The following is a 17,384-nucleotide window of genomic DNA, read 5'->3' on the forward strand; positions in this document are numbered from 1 at the left end:
TCACAGTGGTTGTCGTGCGAATGATTGACATGGCTGTGTGGGCAGAGCCACGCACTCTATGGGTACCTGTGCCACAGTGGTTGTCGTGTGAATGATTGATATGGCTGTGTGGGCAGAGCTACGCACTCTATGGGCACCTCTGTCACAGTGGTTGTCGTGTGAATGATTGACATGGCTGTGTGGGCAGAGCCACGCACTCTATGGGCACCTCTGTCACAGTGGTTGTCGTGCGAATGATTGACATGGCTGTGTGGGCAGAGCCACGCACTCTATGGGTACCTCTGTCACAGTGGTTGTCGTGCAAATGATTGACATGGCTGTGTGGGCAGAGCCACGCACTCTATGGGTACCTGTGCCACAGTGGTTGTCGTGTGAATGATTGATATGGCTGTGTGGGCAGAGCTACGCACTCTATGGGCACCTCTGTCACAGTGGTTGTCGTGTGAATGATTGACATGGCTGTGTGGGCAGAGCCACGCACTCTATGGGCACCTCTGCCACAGTAGTTGTCGTGTTAATCTGCTACAAATCTGTAGCAGATTAAAACTTTTTTTTCTCCAGTCACTAAGGATGACCCTCTTCAATGTTGTCCCTAGAACACAAGGAGGGGAATTTATCAAAACCGGAGCAGACAAACTCTGGAGTAGCTGTGCACGGCAACCAATCAGCTTCTCTCTTTCATTTTCAAATCTAAACTGAACAAACTGAAGACAGAAGCTGATTGGTTGCCATGCACAGCTGCTCCAGTTTTGTCTGCTCCAATTTTGATAAATTCCCCTCATGGTCTTTACAAGGGTAGGAGGTGTAATAAAAACATAACATAGATACCAATATGTATCAGTGTGTTGTGCTGTCAGTGAAGTATGGGAATTGGTGTTGTAGTGCTTCTGTAAAGCCTATAAGCAGTATAATAACTGTAGATGCTTCTTCAGCTGGATGGAACAATCTGTGAACATGCCATGGTGAGAGCATTTACTAATGGTTCTTTGGTATCCTACTGAATGGAAAACGAATTGAATTACCAGATTATCCTATTACTTATTGTGCTCTGATCAAATAGACTTTCATCAGTCATTTCTAAACATTTTACCAACAGCATATGATAAGGTAGACCAGCCTAATAACTTTGTTTACTTTCCTTTTTACTGGATGGGCTAGTGCCTTGTGGAAGCTCTGGCTCTACTGTTATATTGTAGCCTCCCGGAGCTGTCACTGTTTCATTTTTTGATCTTACATTCAGGGCCGGCCTTAGGCCTTTAGGCGCCCTGTGCGAGAAAGCTTTACAGCACCCCTCAGTGACCACACCCCTCAGTATTTTGGTAGTGTACAATGTACACACTCCATTCAGGTCCCCACACAGCAGCACAGTTCGCTGCGGTGGCATCCCGTGCACTGTGATAAACAGGTTTTGTAAGGTGTATACTACGGTTAGCTCAGGCTAGGTTCACACCTAGGCGATTAAGCTGGTGAGCTGTTTTCGCTTGCAGCGAAAACCGTGCAGTTTTCAATGCATGGAGATGTCTATGGGACCCAAACCGTGCGACAGCTGGCTGAAAATAGCTCTTTTTGCGCAACAGGCGATTTCGTTCTCATGACAAACCGCAAAGGTATGAACAGCCTCCATTGACTTCAATGGAGGCTGTTCATGGAGGACTTCAATGGAGGCTGTTTTTGCAACTCAATCCGTGCGATAAATCGCCTAGGTTAACTTAGCCTGAATGTCATCTGAGTGTCTTGTTAAATGCATGTACCTTTACTTGTATAACATGCATTTATTAAGAGTCATAAAATACTCTTTCCAAATGATATCAGACAGATGTGTGTCAGTTCTCATACTGCAAAGAAATCCAGTTGTATGCTGTGCTAATTATAGAACCAAAAGATAGTATTTACAAAGTTCCAGGCTTAAAATTCCTTTGTGCTGTTCTGGGAATTCTCCACTTGAGTAGTATGTCAGGACTTGAAAGTACAACCAGATAAACAAATGCAGCTGTACATGCACCTAAAATCTTTCTTCTCTTACTGATTTATTAAGCCACTAACCATGGCACAAAGTCATAGGTGAGATCACACTTAAAGGAGAACATGTCTAAAATAAAATGTTGACCCTATGTTGCGTTTTTGCTTTTTTTATTAATAGCCAAACTGTTAGGTCTAATTTGCAGTGAAGTGAAGGGGTGGTAAAACTACACAGGTGATGTGCGGTTTTACTGCCCCCCAGCTGCCCGCTGCAATGTCCACACTGCAGCTGCACAGTGCTGTACACATTGTCCTGGTCATGATGATGCTTTGCAGCAAAAAATATACAACATGTTGCATTTGATAGGACGTGCTGCTTCTGAAAGACAATTGAAATGAATGGGACAGCGCATACCCACATACCCTGTAGTTGTGGTGCAGTACTTCAATAGAAAATCCCATTGGGATAAAAAAAAAAAAAAACTGAGTTCAAGGGGCCGCGGTATTGCCTTCTGAACACTGGGCAGCCACTGCTCCACTGCCCTGTAAAAGCAATCCACCGCAAAAGGCTTCTCCGAGAGTAGTGTACGGTAAAGCCCATGTGAATGAGGCCTTGTATGTAATGTGCATGGCAAGTAGTTATGAGCTTGGTTTGGTGCAAACCTAGTTCACCCAAAACTGTGACTGCCCCCCCTTCTTCCGACCCAATCAGTTGCGTTGGGGGGGGCATTCCACGCCCCATTTTGAACATATAGCTGCAGAGGGGGACTGCATCTGCAGCAACTGAGAGGCAAAGGCTGGTCCCTACCCAGCTGTAAGGAGAGGATTTGTCCAATGGAGACAGGAAAATCCTACCGCACTACTTACTGGTATGTCCCTTGCGGTGAGTGCTGTATTGAGGGCGGATGGCGCCGCTTCAGATTCAAGTAGTAAAATATATCACCGGTAGTGATGGGCCGAACACCCCCGTGTTCGGTTTGTATTCGAACATTCGAACGGCCGAAAAGTTCGAATTCGAACCCAATGCAAGTCAATGGGGGTCGAACTTTCGGAAACGATTGTCCTCTTTAAGAGGGCTTTTATGCAAGTTATTGGCCCTAAAAGGTGTATGGGGTACTGCCCTGGGGGACAGGAATCAATTTTAATTAAGAATAAAAATGAAAAACTGTGCAATGTATAGAACCTGCTGAAGCAAAAAGTGACATTTAAAAGAAAAAAAAATTCTTTTTTTTTTTTTTTTTTTACTCTTAAAGCATGCAGTTCCCCTTCCCAAACAATACCAGGCCCTTTAGGTCTGTTAGGAATGTTTTTTTTAGAAGAGGTTAGGGTTCCCCTAAAAAAGTCATACCAGGCCCTGAAGGTCTGGTAGGAATATTTTGGAGGGATCCCGTGTAAAAAAAAAAAAAGTGTGTGGGGTTCCCCCTTAAAGTCATACCAGGCCCTTAAGGTCTGGTAGAACTTTAAAGGAGGAACCCCACCCTCCTAAAATTCCATAACACACCCTTGATCCGAGCATAGGCCTGGCAGGGCCGGAAAGGGGGGGACGAGTGAGCGCCCCCCCTCCCACAACAGGCCACATGTCTTCAGCACTGAGAGGGTGCTTTTCCAGGGTCGCCCATGGAAAAGCACCATGTGCCCGTGCCAATGGGGACAAGGGCCTCTTCCCGACAACCATGACCCGGTGGTTGTGGGGGTCTGCGGGCAAGGGGCCTTATTTGCATCAGGGTACCCCTTTAACCAGTTGACATCCGCGGTGTTAAACCCCCTTCCCATCCAGACTAAATCCTTTATTTGGAAACACAAGCAAATGACATGTTTTTGACAAGTCTTTTATTTAAAAAAAAAAAAAAAGCCCAAAAACAGGGATCCACCAACGTAATCCATGGTCAATCATGGCGTCCACGACAAAGACCATGACTTTAGCCTGCGGACATAGAGGCTGCTTGCCCTCTTATTGCTGCATGGGAGCATCTGCCTGTTCTTTTTGGCCTTTCTGACATGATGTTTACTGCAATAATCGACTGTTAGAATCAACTGTTGTGATCGACTGCTATAATAGACTAGTATGACTGACTGCTATAGTACACAACTCTGATATAGAATGCTGTATATAGAACTATGCTATAGGACGCTGTATATAGGACGCTGTATATAGAAAGCTGTGTATATAGAACTCCGATATAGAACGCTGTATACAGAACTCCGATATAGAACGCTGTATACAGAACTCCCATATAGAACGCTGTATACAGAACTCTGATATAGAATGCTGTATACAGAACTCTGATATACAGGTGAAACTCGAAAAATTAGAATATCGTGCAAAGTTCATTTATTTCACTAAGGCAACTAAAAAGGTGAAACTAATATATGAGATAGACTCATTACATGCAAAGCAAGATAGTTCAAGCCGTGATTTGTCATAATTGTGATGATTATGGCTTACAGCTCATGAAAACCCCAAGAACCCCAAATCCACAACCTCAAAAAAGTAGATTATTACATGCAATCAATAAAACAAGGATTGTACATAGAACAATATCGGACCTCTGAAAAGTACAAGCATGCATATGTACTCAGTACTTGGTTTGGGCCCCTTTTGCAGCACTTACTGCAATTACTTTTGCACGATATTCGAATTATTTGAGTTTCACCTGTAGAATGCTGTATACAGAACGTTGTATACAGAACTCTGATCTAGAATGCTGTATACAGAACGCTGTATACAGAACTGTGATATAGAACGCTGTATACAGAACTCTGTATACAGAACGCTGTATATAGGATGCTGTATGTAGAACAATGTATATAGGACGCTGTATATAGAACAATGTATATAGAAAGCTGTATATAGAACTCTGATATAGAACGCTATATATAGGACACTGTATATAGGACTCTGCTATAGAACGCTGTATACAGAACTCTGCTATAGAACGCTGTATACAGAACTCTGATATAGAACGCTGTATACAGAACTCTGATATAGAACGGTGTATACAGAAGGTTGTATACAGAACTCTGATATAGAATGCTGTATACAGAACTCTGATATAGAACGTTGTATACAGAACGCTGTATACAGAACTGTGATATAGAACTCTGTATACAAAACGCTGTATATAGGACGCTGTATGTAGAACAATGTATATAGAAAGCTGTATATAGAACGCTATATATAGGACACTGTATATAGAACTCTGCTATAGAACTCTATTTTTTGACTGCAGCAACACACTACTTAGGGCTGCGGTGTAAGCAGCCTTATATAGTGTGCTGCTGGGACTTAGCTCTGAGCCATGATTGGGCAAAGTCATCATGACTTTGCCCAATCATGGCTCTAACTGAGTACTGAGCCCTGATTGGGCAAACTCTTGCACCACACCAGTGGTCATGTGCAAGCCTTTAATCAATTAGAGCATCAGAGGGCGCATTGCCTTGTGGGACATTGTGCGATCAAACAGACCGTAAACATCCCAAAAAGTTTGGCGTTCGACGATCGCGCGAACAGGCAATGTTCGAATCGAACTTAAGTTTGACTCGAACCGGCAGCCCATCACTAATCACCAGCACACCGTTTTGATTTAACCATGGTGTGCTGGTGATACATTTTACTACTTGTCCAATGGAGAAACTCCTAGGATGGAAGCCCCATGACTCGCATCGAGTGAAGTTTGCTTTCTATGTCTGATGATAGACCTTGGAGGAAGTAGACTTTCTTGCTTTTAATATTGCAGGGATCACCGATTCAAAGATGGCCCTGCATTTCAAAACCTGGGCTTCAACAGCCATGACAGCGACTATGAATCAGGATTGCAAATAAGTCCTTCAAACAGAAGATCTATCTGGTTACGTCCACAAAGTGTTTGCCAGGAGCCTTACTAGGTCTGCGTACCCCATCCTTGTTGGCCAATACAGAGCAATGATGATCACCAAAATGCCCTCTATCTTCATTCTGCAAAGCAGAGAAGTTTCAGGATAAGAAAGGCATAGAGCAGGGTGTACTGAGCATCCACAAGTGGATCCCTGTCCCCATAGACAAACCTGTCCTGTTTGTTGCTGAACATGAAGGCCAGGAGGTCCACATCTGTTGTCGCCTGTTCGTACGTAGGCACATCCAACATGTTTTCATTAGTATGTGCATGCATATGGGGAACTTTAAATAAAACGTTTGGGGTGTTTTTACATTTATTGTTTTAGCTAAATTTATTACCATCACATAGGCCTACGTAACAGCACATTGGTGGTGACAGGTTCTCTTTAGAAGACATTAAGAGACCACTAATGTCATCTTTGCACTTCACTGAATCTGATCAAGCACAGACAGTCCATGGAAGTTATTGGGCAAGTTACAGCCGCTCACACACAGTGACAACAGTGAAATGGTGAAATGGTTAAAAAAATCTGCCTCTGGAGCCTGTAGTTATATCCATATTTGCTCAATACATTTGTAGGCTTGTATTTTCCACTTGGTAGGTTTACACTGACTGTTTGTCGCTGAATGCCAGGCTTGCTCATGAGGGGAGGCCAATAAGTTCTTACCCTCATCATGATCTAGATTTGCTAGGAATCTGAAATTTTGCAGGTTTATATGTGAATATCTTAGTAATATGCATACCAATTTATGTTTTTGTAGGTCGTGGTGAATTATAGTTAGAGCCAAGAGAAATGGAGTAGGTGTCATGCCGGGCAAAGTTGAATAGCGAGCCGTGTGTTGCTGCTAGCTAACAATGCACCTGCACATCGACCTGCAGAAACTGTCACTTTTGTTTGCGATTGCGGCTATGAATCTCTGCCCATCCACCTTCCTCACCTGACCTGGCACCTTCCTGTTTCCAAATCTGAAGAAACATTTACTGAGAAGACGTTTTCCACAATGATGAGGCGGTCATTACTGAAGTTGATAGCTGGTTTTCTTCCAAATCTGCATACTTCTACGCAGATTGTATTAAAGGTCTGTTACACTGATGTGAAAAGTGTGTAACCATAGGAGGTGGATATGTAGAGAAAGAAGAGTCAGTGAACTATTTCAGATCCCTAGCACATCTGGATCATGGTGGAGGGTAAGAACTTATTGGTCTCCCCTCGTACTGGTAAAAATCTATACAGGCTCTAGGTGACATATCCTGGCATTTTAGCAATGGCTCAGTAACTAGTACTTCAATTAGAAATAGTAGGGCTAATGAATCTAGAGTTTTAGATTGGGAAAGGGTTACACTTGCTCCCAGGTTGTGTGTGACCTCACTTCCTTTCCTTGGAAAACCTATAAAAACATTCTGCTGTTATATCCCTTCCGCACTGTAATTAACATTTGTCTTTGTTTTTTAACGGTTCCCATTGGAGAGATTTCCTATCCTGATAGGAAGTTAAGGTGACTTTCCCCAACAGTGACGGCGATAACAATAAAGCCCGACAGAAGCTCTAACCTTTCCCCACTCTAAGACAAAGTAAAGCTTGGGCTAAAGTTTAGCTTTAACTAAGCCTTAAGTGTTATGTACCTTAGCCAAAGGTTCTATTTTCTGATCTCTTAACAAACACCTCATATAACCTCACCATTAACACCAACTAAAAGCAAGCTGTAGATTAAGGAATGATAATTCGTGAGAATCTTTGTGCATTCACCATTACATTAAAAAGACATGCATGTGGTAAATTGAACTGAACTGTGCAAGAAAAAACATTTAGTAAAGCAAGCAGAAAATTAGTGCATTTTGCAAATTTGAGAAAGTGAATGGTATGAAAATACCACATGCATTGATTTAACATATTCTCTGTTATATAATAAAGGATAACTACTTGACAACCAGCCCTTTGAATCAAACTTGCCAAATAACATCCAGGCCCTTAAAACAGACTAAGCCAGGTAGCAATTCACTGCTCTCCAGCTGTAGCTGCTGTGAATAGGGCACACATGCACAGCAATGGAGGATAAACAGTTGTTTATCCTCTGTGCTAGCAAACAAAAGGGCAGAGAAATATTTGGCAAATTTGATTAGGAACAGTTGACTTAAAGGTACAGCTATTCCTTAGGGCAAAGCACAACGTTTTGCTTGAATAACTCACCCTTCACCCTCACCCAAAGGAATTACCCGATGTATGAAAGATCTGGGTCAATCAGCACTGTCACACTGCAAATCCATGACCCCATGAAAGTTACATTTCTGGTGACTCATAGCTTATATAGGCCTTTCCTTTGATTGAGCAGTGGGCTAGTGAAAGGAAGTTAAAGGGGACAGCAAAGCACAGATGCACATTAAAAGGCAAGTGAGGTAGGCTTACACTCCTATGAAAAATTAGCAACTACTTTGGTTTGCTCTAGGAAATTAAAATCCCCTTGGACCTGTGTTGAGATTTCATCCTTCCAACTAGTCTTGCATTTGATTTTTTATTCAACGGACCACAATCTCAGTGACAATAACTGAAGTATCATTGCACAATGAGTAAATGCTCAATTGTCTTATTAAACAATTTGGCATAAAACAAACAAAACGTTTGTGTTTCTCTCCAATAGTAGTCGATGTGAGCAACCTAAAACACATAAGAGCGTCTGTCCTTGTGTATTATGTCAAACTGTATAATAAAGAATATGGTAAGCATGTACTCAATGTATGATCATTCTTCATTTATGGATGTGCTGTTTGAGAAGGAGGTAAAGCGGCAGCTGGGTTATACCCCAAAGCTGCAGTACCAATGGCTTCAGAAAGAACATCTGCTCTTAAAGATATGGTACTTGTTGGACAAGAAAGAAAGAAGAAAAAAAAACTACAACAGAAATCCAGCGCAGGTGACTGCTATCATTATCAATAGTATTAAAATACATTTTTAATTGTTCGATACTCTCCTAGTATGTTGTTTCAGAATGGTACAATATGTTTTTGCATTGCGGTAAACTGAGCAGCATCTTTCTGAAAATAGTTTGTTGATATGATTTCAATAAAGCATGTATTGCTGTAAACCAAGGGTAACAGAAATGATGCAAGTTTAAGATGACATATCTTGTGCAGCAAGTACAAAAATCTCTCATAATTTATTTTAAGAAAATAATCTCCTAAGGAACGAGCCTGTCAATCAATCATCTGCAAATGTTAGTCTTCCTGGTCCCTCATTTTTCATCCACCTCCTGTATCTCTTCCATCGGGCATCTGAAGCCATCTTTATCTTCATTTCTTCTTCTTGCTCTTTTTTGTAGATCTGTTAAAAGCCACAAAATAGAAATGGTTAATTTTGCTTACCCTGTTCTTTTCAACGTTGCATTTGCTTAAACATCCTATACACAATTACCAAGCCCGATGCATGTAATCTACACAAATGGTTTCCCCTGGTATGATGGATCTACCACTGACACAAACTACTAATTCTAATGGAAGTAATGCATGTAGGCAACCGATGGTTCATTAAAGGAGAACTATGAGGTGAGTGAGAATCACTCATCCTCATAGTTCGAGCCGACATGTGACAATGAAACTGTCACACGTCGGCTCAATAGATCGGGAAGTGAGCGAACAACATACTGTCGCTTGCTCACTTCTCGATCGTGGCCCTGCAGAGAGCTGCTGCGGTCTCAGTATTTTCCCACGAGCTGTAGCTCGCTATATACTTAGCTTTGGGTCACGGGAGGACGTTAGTACCCCTCCTGTACCCTTAAGAGAACTATGGGGAAAAACACTTACCCCATAGTTCTCTTTTAAGTGTTAATATGAGAACTGTGTGACAAAGGGAACTTAGATTCACCTTACAATTTATGAAAAAGTTAACAAGGAGTTCCATGTTACAAGTTCAGTGATTCAAAATGATACATCTTGGTCTTTTTAAAATGTGCTCTGCATTCAAGAAATACATAGTTTTTGATGGGATCCCAAAGCCTGGTCGGTTATCAAATTCAGGGAAATGAATTTACACATATCCGTTATAGAACACAGAAAAAAAGTGGTGCATGTTGCTGATAGAAGTAATGCACCTTGTAAAAATAACAATTTTAGTTCCTAGAAACTCCCATTCCTCCACAAAGATTTAATCCTCTACTTACTTCATAAATTTCTCGTTTCCACAGCTGCTCCTCAAGAAACAATTTCTTCCGATCATCTTCTAAAGTGTCAAACTGAGACTGTGACATTTTCATGTTTCTTCGGATGAGGTAGAGTTTTTCCTCTTCACCGTACTCGACCCGTTTGATGTTGAACGTATACACCCAGTGAACATACCAGTTGATGTACTTGAACAAATAATAGGGGAACAAGACAATCTGGACTAGTAGGATGTCATATATTTGTGGTTTTTGATAGCCCCCTTTGATGTCTATTTTGTTCTTTATAATGTCTCTTATTATCTCCTCATCTTCCTCCTTGATTTCTTCTTTAGACCTCCTGTTCTTCCCCTTCTCTTTTGCACGGTTCAATAAACCTTGCTGTTTTGCAATTTCAGTGGCCTGGATTCGATACTTTGGCACTGTTGCTAAGTATTTAATGGCTTCATTGTAGCTACTTCTCCAACTGTAAAACTGGCGGAAATAAAGAAACAAAATTAGGAAAATTCCAAAATGAAAGTATGCATGTTGTGTTAGTAATATGGGAGCCATCCAGCTTTGGAGGAGTTACTTCTGGTAAGAAAAAAAGGAAAGGAGAAAAAAGGAAGAAGCTTCATTAGCTAAGCTATTCAAATTAAATTCCAGTGTGTTGTTTGGGTCTCTGGATCTAAAATATCTAAAAGGTGCCCATACACCTACAGTTATGGTAACAATCTTGCTGGGATTGACTAATAGAAAGGCTGAAATGCTTACCTTTCCTGAGGAAAATGCTGTGCCAAAGCTCCCTCCTGTGCTGCTTACATAGCAAAAAGCCTACTGATCTCTGCTGGAGGGGAGGATCAATCTGTCCAAACTCTGATCTTTCCCTACACTAATGGACATGTCACAGCAGAGATCCCCTTGGGATGGGATTGTTAAACAGGGTAGAGGCTGTATATCGGATAGTGAGGGTAGAGACTTCCCTATGTCCATGTGTTGCTCCCTACTGGCTGTATGAGCGAAGTATCGCTTCCTTGCCTGCGACTTACATTCTGCAGAGTTTCTATCAGCGAGGGAGTAATACCTGACCCGTCCACCCAGCAAGGGAGTGACATATGCGAGCAGACCCTGTGCAGTTTTTAGTAATTCTGTGTCACATGGCCTTTAAAGCTTAGGCCCGGGGTAGGCAACCTCAGCACTCCAGCCTGTGGCTGCCAGCCTAGCAGATGCTCATGAGACTTGTAGTTCTACAACAGCTGGAGTGCCCCGGTTGCCTTCCCCCTGGCTTAGGCTTTTGATCACATGACCAGTCCAAGAGTGGGAAGCCTATCCCACCTCGACCTAACCACTAAACCTTCACATTCTCAAATAATCCATCCCCACACAGCTACCTCCTCATGTATCATTTCCCCCTCCTCTATTGGATTGTAAGCCCTCAGGGGCAGGGCCCTCCTTACCATCTTGTCTTGAATTGTATTGTAATGTCTTTCTTATATTGTAAAGCGCTGCGCAAACTGTTGGCGCTATATAAATACTATTTAATAATAATAATAATACACCTGCCGATTATCATACGATAATCACGGGTGATCCTGCGATCGTACGATAATCGGCAGGTGTATGGAAGGCGTGCGTCCGTTTCTACTGTATGATTGTAGAAATGTCACCAGCACACCAGTCCTATTAAGATAGCAAAAGCTTCATTTATTGAAGTTTTTTGTCATATGACCAAACAAGCGCTTTCGGGACCGCGCAGGGTCCCTTCATCAGGCTTTAGCATTGGATTTGTGGCCTGCTTGGAAGACAAATGCCGAACGGGCCGATGTGCGCAAGTGCACACTGCCCGCTCAGCATTGGAATCATCTGAAGCCCGCCCCGAAAGTACAATCTGCCTGTCCAGGATGGGCAGATCGTACGAGATTTCAATTACCTTACAACCATCGCACAGCGAAAGTCGTGCCATGGTTGTAAGGTGTATGGGCACCTTAAGATTGAATGGGAGTAGAGCTGCAACTGACAAATATGTTCATAATCAATTAGCTGGCCAAATATTTTTTCTATTAAATCGGATTACAAAAAGAAAAAATTTTAAAAAATTAAATATCGTCTTTTATTTAAAATAAAATACACAAATGTGGAGTGTTACAACCATGGCGTTTACTTCAGACTAAAACGGCATGCACAATTTATTGCAATTGCACGGGAATGCAATACCGCGTGTTCGGGTGTGGGCAATTGGGAGGTGTGTTTGGGATGCCACTAAAGTGAATGGCACCTCCCGCACCAAAATTTGTGAGGCTGAAACCAAAAATTATTTTTTGTTTTATTGGGGTGGGTGGGGTAAGGGGCTGTGCTTCATTTCTGTTTTTAACTTTTTTTTAAATATATTTATTTGTATTTCTTCTTTTTACTTTACTGTTGGGGGGGCTTTGGCAAAATATCAGAGATCTAAACAGACCCCAGATATTTCCCTTTTGAAATAAAAAAAAAAGGGAAGAAGACAGAGTCCTCAATAAGAAGACCCAGGTGGATGCCACTGTGGAAAGAAAAAAGGCAGTCTGGAATTTTCTAAAATGCATATTGACAAACCACAATGATTCTGAGAGAACATCCTTGGGACAGCTGAGACAAAACTGGAGCTATTTGGCAAGTCAATTTAGCTCTATATTCACAGATCAAAATAAAGGAGATTTTAAAGAAAAGAATTCCGTACCTATTGCCTTAAATCTGTTAAGGGCACAATAAGCTAAAAGCATCTAAGCTGTGTCTGCATGCGGGTGCACGCGTCCATAGATTACCTTTTGTCTATCCTCGCGTCCCGGCCGAAAATGTGGACTGCGCATGCACCCTTCCCAAGATGCTTTGCGGCCGCCCAAGAATTCTCAGATTTTCGGAGGGGAGCGTGCAGGGAAGACACAGGTAAGTTTAAACTGCTTTTAACGCGTTTTTTTTAACACTTTTTGCATATATCTACTGCTTAAGAATGATTTTGATTCTTATCCTGTAGTTGTACTTTAAGCAGACGCGTATAGTTAATAGGCTAAGAGTTACCTGAAAAAGTGAGATGACGCACACTGTAACTAGGATGACAATTCTCACATCCACCTTTGGCGCTAGCCTCCTACTATAATAATGGTAGTAGTGACTGTAGTATTCCTCGGGGTGGTCCAACATGTAATCATAATCCTTTCGAGTTTCTTCATCCTAACAGGGAGAAATAACAACACTATTAAAAACGAACTTTCAAGCTTAATGCGGTATATGCGCATTCCCAATAAGAGATAGTGTTGATAATGTATAAGTTCATGCATGTATTTCTGGTTGTTTAAACTTGCATGTAATAAACAATTTTACTATAAAACAAATTCTGTATTTTTATCTGCCTGTTAAACTCACATTTTTAGGTTATTTAATTACACTTCAAATCTAGTTAGGGCTGACATCTGAGATTCACACTCATGGACCAATAAAAAGTTCACAGCACACCAGTAGAAAGAAGAAGAAAAAAAATTGTTGAAGGATCAGAGTGCCAAACGGAAATCATCTAAAAATGAGTCATCCCTACAGAGGATCAGAGTTCTCACTACGGCCTGTAAAATAAACAAACACATACACTGTACTCATCATTTACTAATATCAGCACAGAATGTCACATGCAAATAAAGCTACTAGATTATTCTTCAATAAACATGCTATGTTTAAACCATCAGCTTGAGAAAGTGGAAAACCTATTTGCCCAATCCCAGTTACTGATCGGCAGAGGTTACCCCACTTGGAAGCCCTGCCAATCAGCTATTTTACCGTCAATTTAATACCCTTAGCAGATGACAAGATATACCTGATGCTTCCATGCCCTTTATGTACTGGGGGAATGTTTCAAAGCCCGGCAAACACTGGCCCAGAGGTGAGCACTCACTGCTGCAGGATTAAAGCCGACCTGTGACAAAGAAACTGTCACGTCGGCTCTATTGACCGGGAAGTGAGCAGAAACATGCACCGATCCGCTCACTTCTCGATCGTTTCCCTGCAGACAGCAGTGACAGCTCCCTGCAGGGATTCCCCCCTCCCCTTCAGCACTGACTGGAGGAACGGACGGGGTGGGGGCAGGCACAGCTGGCTCTGTCTCTAGATAGACAGAGCCCTCTGTCACTCACACAGCTGGGTGTATCTCGACAGTATCGTCCGTCCCGGCTACAGAGTTCACAACAAGCCCGCTATATACTGAGTTTTGGGTCACGGGAGGATGCTAGTATATGTCCTCCCATGACCCTAAAGAGAACTATGGGGGAAAAACACTTTACCCCAGTTCTCTTTTAAGTCTTTCTTCCTTATTCCAGCCCTAAAGGAAAATCAGCAATTAACCCTTCAGGTGCAGGGGTAGTCCTACTGCAAGGATTAACTTTTTACATAGCTGTAGTTCTTTAAGAAAAACTCATATTGCTAGGTTGCAATGGTCAGAAATAGCCAACTCCAGCAGCCTAATGTCTTATGTGTGATTACCTCCAATACTGAGGGATATTCCATGTCAGAATGTGGAAGCAAGGCTGCAGGGACTCATCTAGAGGTCAGCTGGCTCCGAAAGTCAGGTTAGAATTTCTGTTATTTTAGCTCCCAAGACCTGGCTGTATCCCAATTGATACGCGCGACAAAAACGCCCCAAAGAAGCTCCTGTACTTCTTTGGGCATAGGGCGTTAGGCATAGGGCGTTTTGTATCGCATTCATACGGCCTGTAATACGCCCAAGTGTGAACCATTCCCATAGGAAATAATGGGATTTCTGTGTTTGAGCGTTTTCCAGAGCGTAGGAACACGCTACAAAACGCCCAGGTGTGAACCGGGCCTTAAGGTCTGGTTTCAGCTGCACTTTAATGCAATCTGGAACATCCTGTGGCAATCCAAACTTTTTGCCCTTACCAGTTGTTCATTGTGGCTCTACCACAGCAATGCCAAGTCATAGTGTCCCTACCTGTGCCCACCTTCCAAACAATAGAAAACAGGCTTATAAAGGCTGCCTACTACCCATAACAGCCAATGTGATCAGTCTGTAGCGCTGTATTCACCTTTAGAGTCTCGTAGGCAGTGGCAACCAGGAGGAATTGGTTGTGCGCGTTCTCTTTGTCCTCATTAGACCGGTACCGGTCCGGGTGGTACTTCCTGGCCAGCTGCCGGTATGCCCGAGCGATGTCCGCCCTGCTGGCCTCTCTGTTCACCCCCAGCACATCATAGCACACTTGCTGGCCGCAGTACAGCCCCTCTATGAGCGCGGCCGCCTGGCCAGCCAAACACGACAGGCTCAAGAGCAGGAAGAGCAATCTCGGGGACATGGAGGGCCCGGGAAAGAGGAGAGGGGTAAGGCATGCAGATGCTTCCCCCTCCGCCTTCCCCGGGACCGCCATGTCAGCAGCCGCCAGCTGCAACGTGACACCGGGGAGGAGCCTCTGGATCGTCCGTACATCACAATAACTTTATTGGTAGGAGCACAACGGACAACACTACAAGTCATCCAGTGCCACTGAGCACCTGTACTGATGTAAAATGTCAACGGTGCAATAAAAGACTCACGTTTCGAATAAACAGTGACAGACTGCTCATAAAACCATGCCATATGGAAATATGTTTTACGTTTTTCCCATCACGCTGAACATTGTGTGGAATCATTTCCAAATTAAAGTGGATATCAAGCCAAAAACCTGTTTTCTAGGTTTGGATAGAGCTTGAATGGTTTTGCACGGATTAGAACCCCTGTTGAAAGTTCACTTCTACCCAGGGCTCCATTAGAGAGATTTCCCCTCACTTCCTGGACTGCCAACAAAGGTTTAATCAGACAGGAAGTGAGGGAAAATCTGAAACTGGGTCTGAGACAGACATAAAAATCTAACAGGGGTTCTAGCCTTCTTCTTTTTGACTCAAGAAAAGCGTTTTTATTTCTGTTTGTGATACTGTAGAAGATTTCCTGTCACTTCCTCTCTGGTAAAACATTGTCAGCAGGAAGTGAAGGTGCCCCGGATAGCAGTAATAACCTGACGGGGGTTTTAATTGTTTTTCACTATATCTAGGAAAAGATGGGGGGGTTTCACCCCTACCAATAATGCATAGAGCAAGAGTAGGCAACCTCAGCACTCCAGCTGTGGTGAAACTACAAATACCATTATGCCTTTGACTCTGGGAGTCATGTTTGTGGCTGCCAGAGTCTTGCAATGCCTCATGGGACTTGTAGTTCATAACAGCGGGAGTACTGAGGTTGCCTACCCCTGACACAGAGGTTGGATGAAAGGTGTAGGGCCCATTCACACCAACGATTATATAGTATATCATCACCAGCACACAATACTGAAAGGTAAAGGCAGGGCATTTATTCAACACTCATAAAAGAGCGATGTTTTGAGGCTAGTTTTTATAAACAGTAGTTACTGAGGGGGAGGCCCTTAGAAGCCCCAAAACTTGCTTTTTATGGGTGATGAATAAATGTCATGCCTTTAACTTTCAGCATGATGTGCTGATAATGATGTATAACAGAGGTGGGCAACTCCGGCCCTCCATCTGTTGTGGAACTACAAGTCCCATGAGGCACTGCAAGGCTGACAGTCACAGGCATGTGGCAAAGGCATGTTGGGATTTGTAGTTAAAGCACAGCTGGAGGGCCAGAGTTGCCCACCCCTGATATATAATCTTTGATGTCTGCTGTGATGGCTCCATCCGTCATTACAACATAGCAAGATATGGTGTATTTCTGTATGGAGTGCGCTGCATCATTCACACCACTGTATGCACATTGTGCTGCTCTGTATAATGTGTGCTCACTGGTGTTGTTCAGGGGTGGTGCGACGCATTGTTAGTACGCATCACACTGTTCACTTTTTTTTTAAACATTATTGAAGTGTCACAAAATGTTAGGCCACGAAAGAAAAATAAGAGAAGTGGCCCCATGGGATTGTCGCCCCTATGACCCATGTGTTTTTAAAAACTATTTATATTCAAATAGAGGCGTGGGGTAACTGTTAAGTACATGTCTCTCTGGGACTGATTTGCTGGTTCTTTCTGCTTTGTCTTTCAGGTTACAAGCTGCATGCTGTTGCTAGGAAGATTTACCTCAGTTGCTGGACAGACCTTCAGTCAGCTGAGCAAAACTGTTAATGGTTAACAGTTTGGGTAATGTCGCTCACTTTGTGGGTGGACAGTGGTTGGTGAACGGTAATTTGGTTGGTGTAAGTTATTGCTGCTTGAGTCGTAGTGACTAAGCATGCTGGTCTGTTAATGGTTAACAGTTTGGGTAATGTCGCCCACTTTGTGGTGAACGGTAATTTGGTTGGTGTAAGTTATTGCTGCTTGAGTCGTAGTGACTAAGCATGCTGGTCTGTTAATGGTTAACAGAGGTTTTGTTTGGTAATAAACGTTAAAGTCTATTCATTGGTAAAATTGATTC

The 17,384-nt window shown here is 42.8% G+C and overlaps 1 protein-coding gene across 1 annotated transcript; it reads right to left on the reverse strand.

Moving 5' to 3' along the window:
- Positions 1-8,935: 8,935 nt before the first annotated feature.
- DNAJC25 (DnaJ heat shock protein family (Hsp40) member C25) lies at positions 8,936-15,403 on the reverse strand. Its single transcript, XM_018569953.1, has 4 exons — positions 15,022-15,403; positions 13,013-13,165; positions 9,986-10,456; positions 8,936-9,150 (listed from the first exon to the last, which is right to left on the reverse strand). The coding sequence occupies exons 1-4, from the start codon at positions 15,355-15,357 to the stop codon at positions 9,028-9,030; spliced, it is 1,083 nt and encodes a 360-aa protein (XP_018425455.1). The 5' UTR covers positions 15,358-15,403; the 3' UTR covers positions 8,936-9,027.
- Positions 15,404-17,384: the final 1,981 nt, after the last annotated feature.

This window comes from Nanorana parkeri, unplaced genomic scaffold, assembly GCF_000935625.1.
Source record: "Nanorana parkeri isolate BGI_ZX_2015 unplaced genomic scaffold, ASM93562v1 scaffold1432, whole genome shotgun sequence".
Taxonomy (NCBI): domain Eukaryota; kingdom Metazoa; phylum Chordata; class Amphibia; order Anura; family Dicroglossidae; genus Nanorana; species Nanorana parkeri.

Coding starts and splice junctions, on each gene's coding strand:
- DNAJC25 (XM_018569953.1), bottom strand. CDS start 15,357: ATGGCGGTCCCGGGGAAGGCGGAGGGGGAAGCATCTGCATGCCTTACC. Junction 13,166..15,021: donor CTGCCTACGAGACTCTAAAG/GTGAATACAGCG, acceptor TCTCCCTGTTAG/GATGAAGAAACTCGAAAGGA. Junction 9,151..9,985: donor GGAAACGAGAAATTTATGAA/GTAAGTAGAGGA, acceptor GGCTTTTAACAG/ATCTACAAAAAAGAGCAAGA.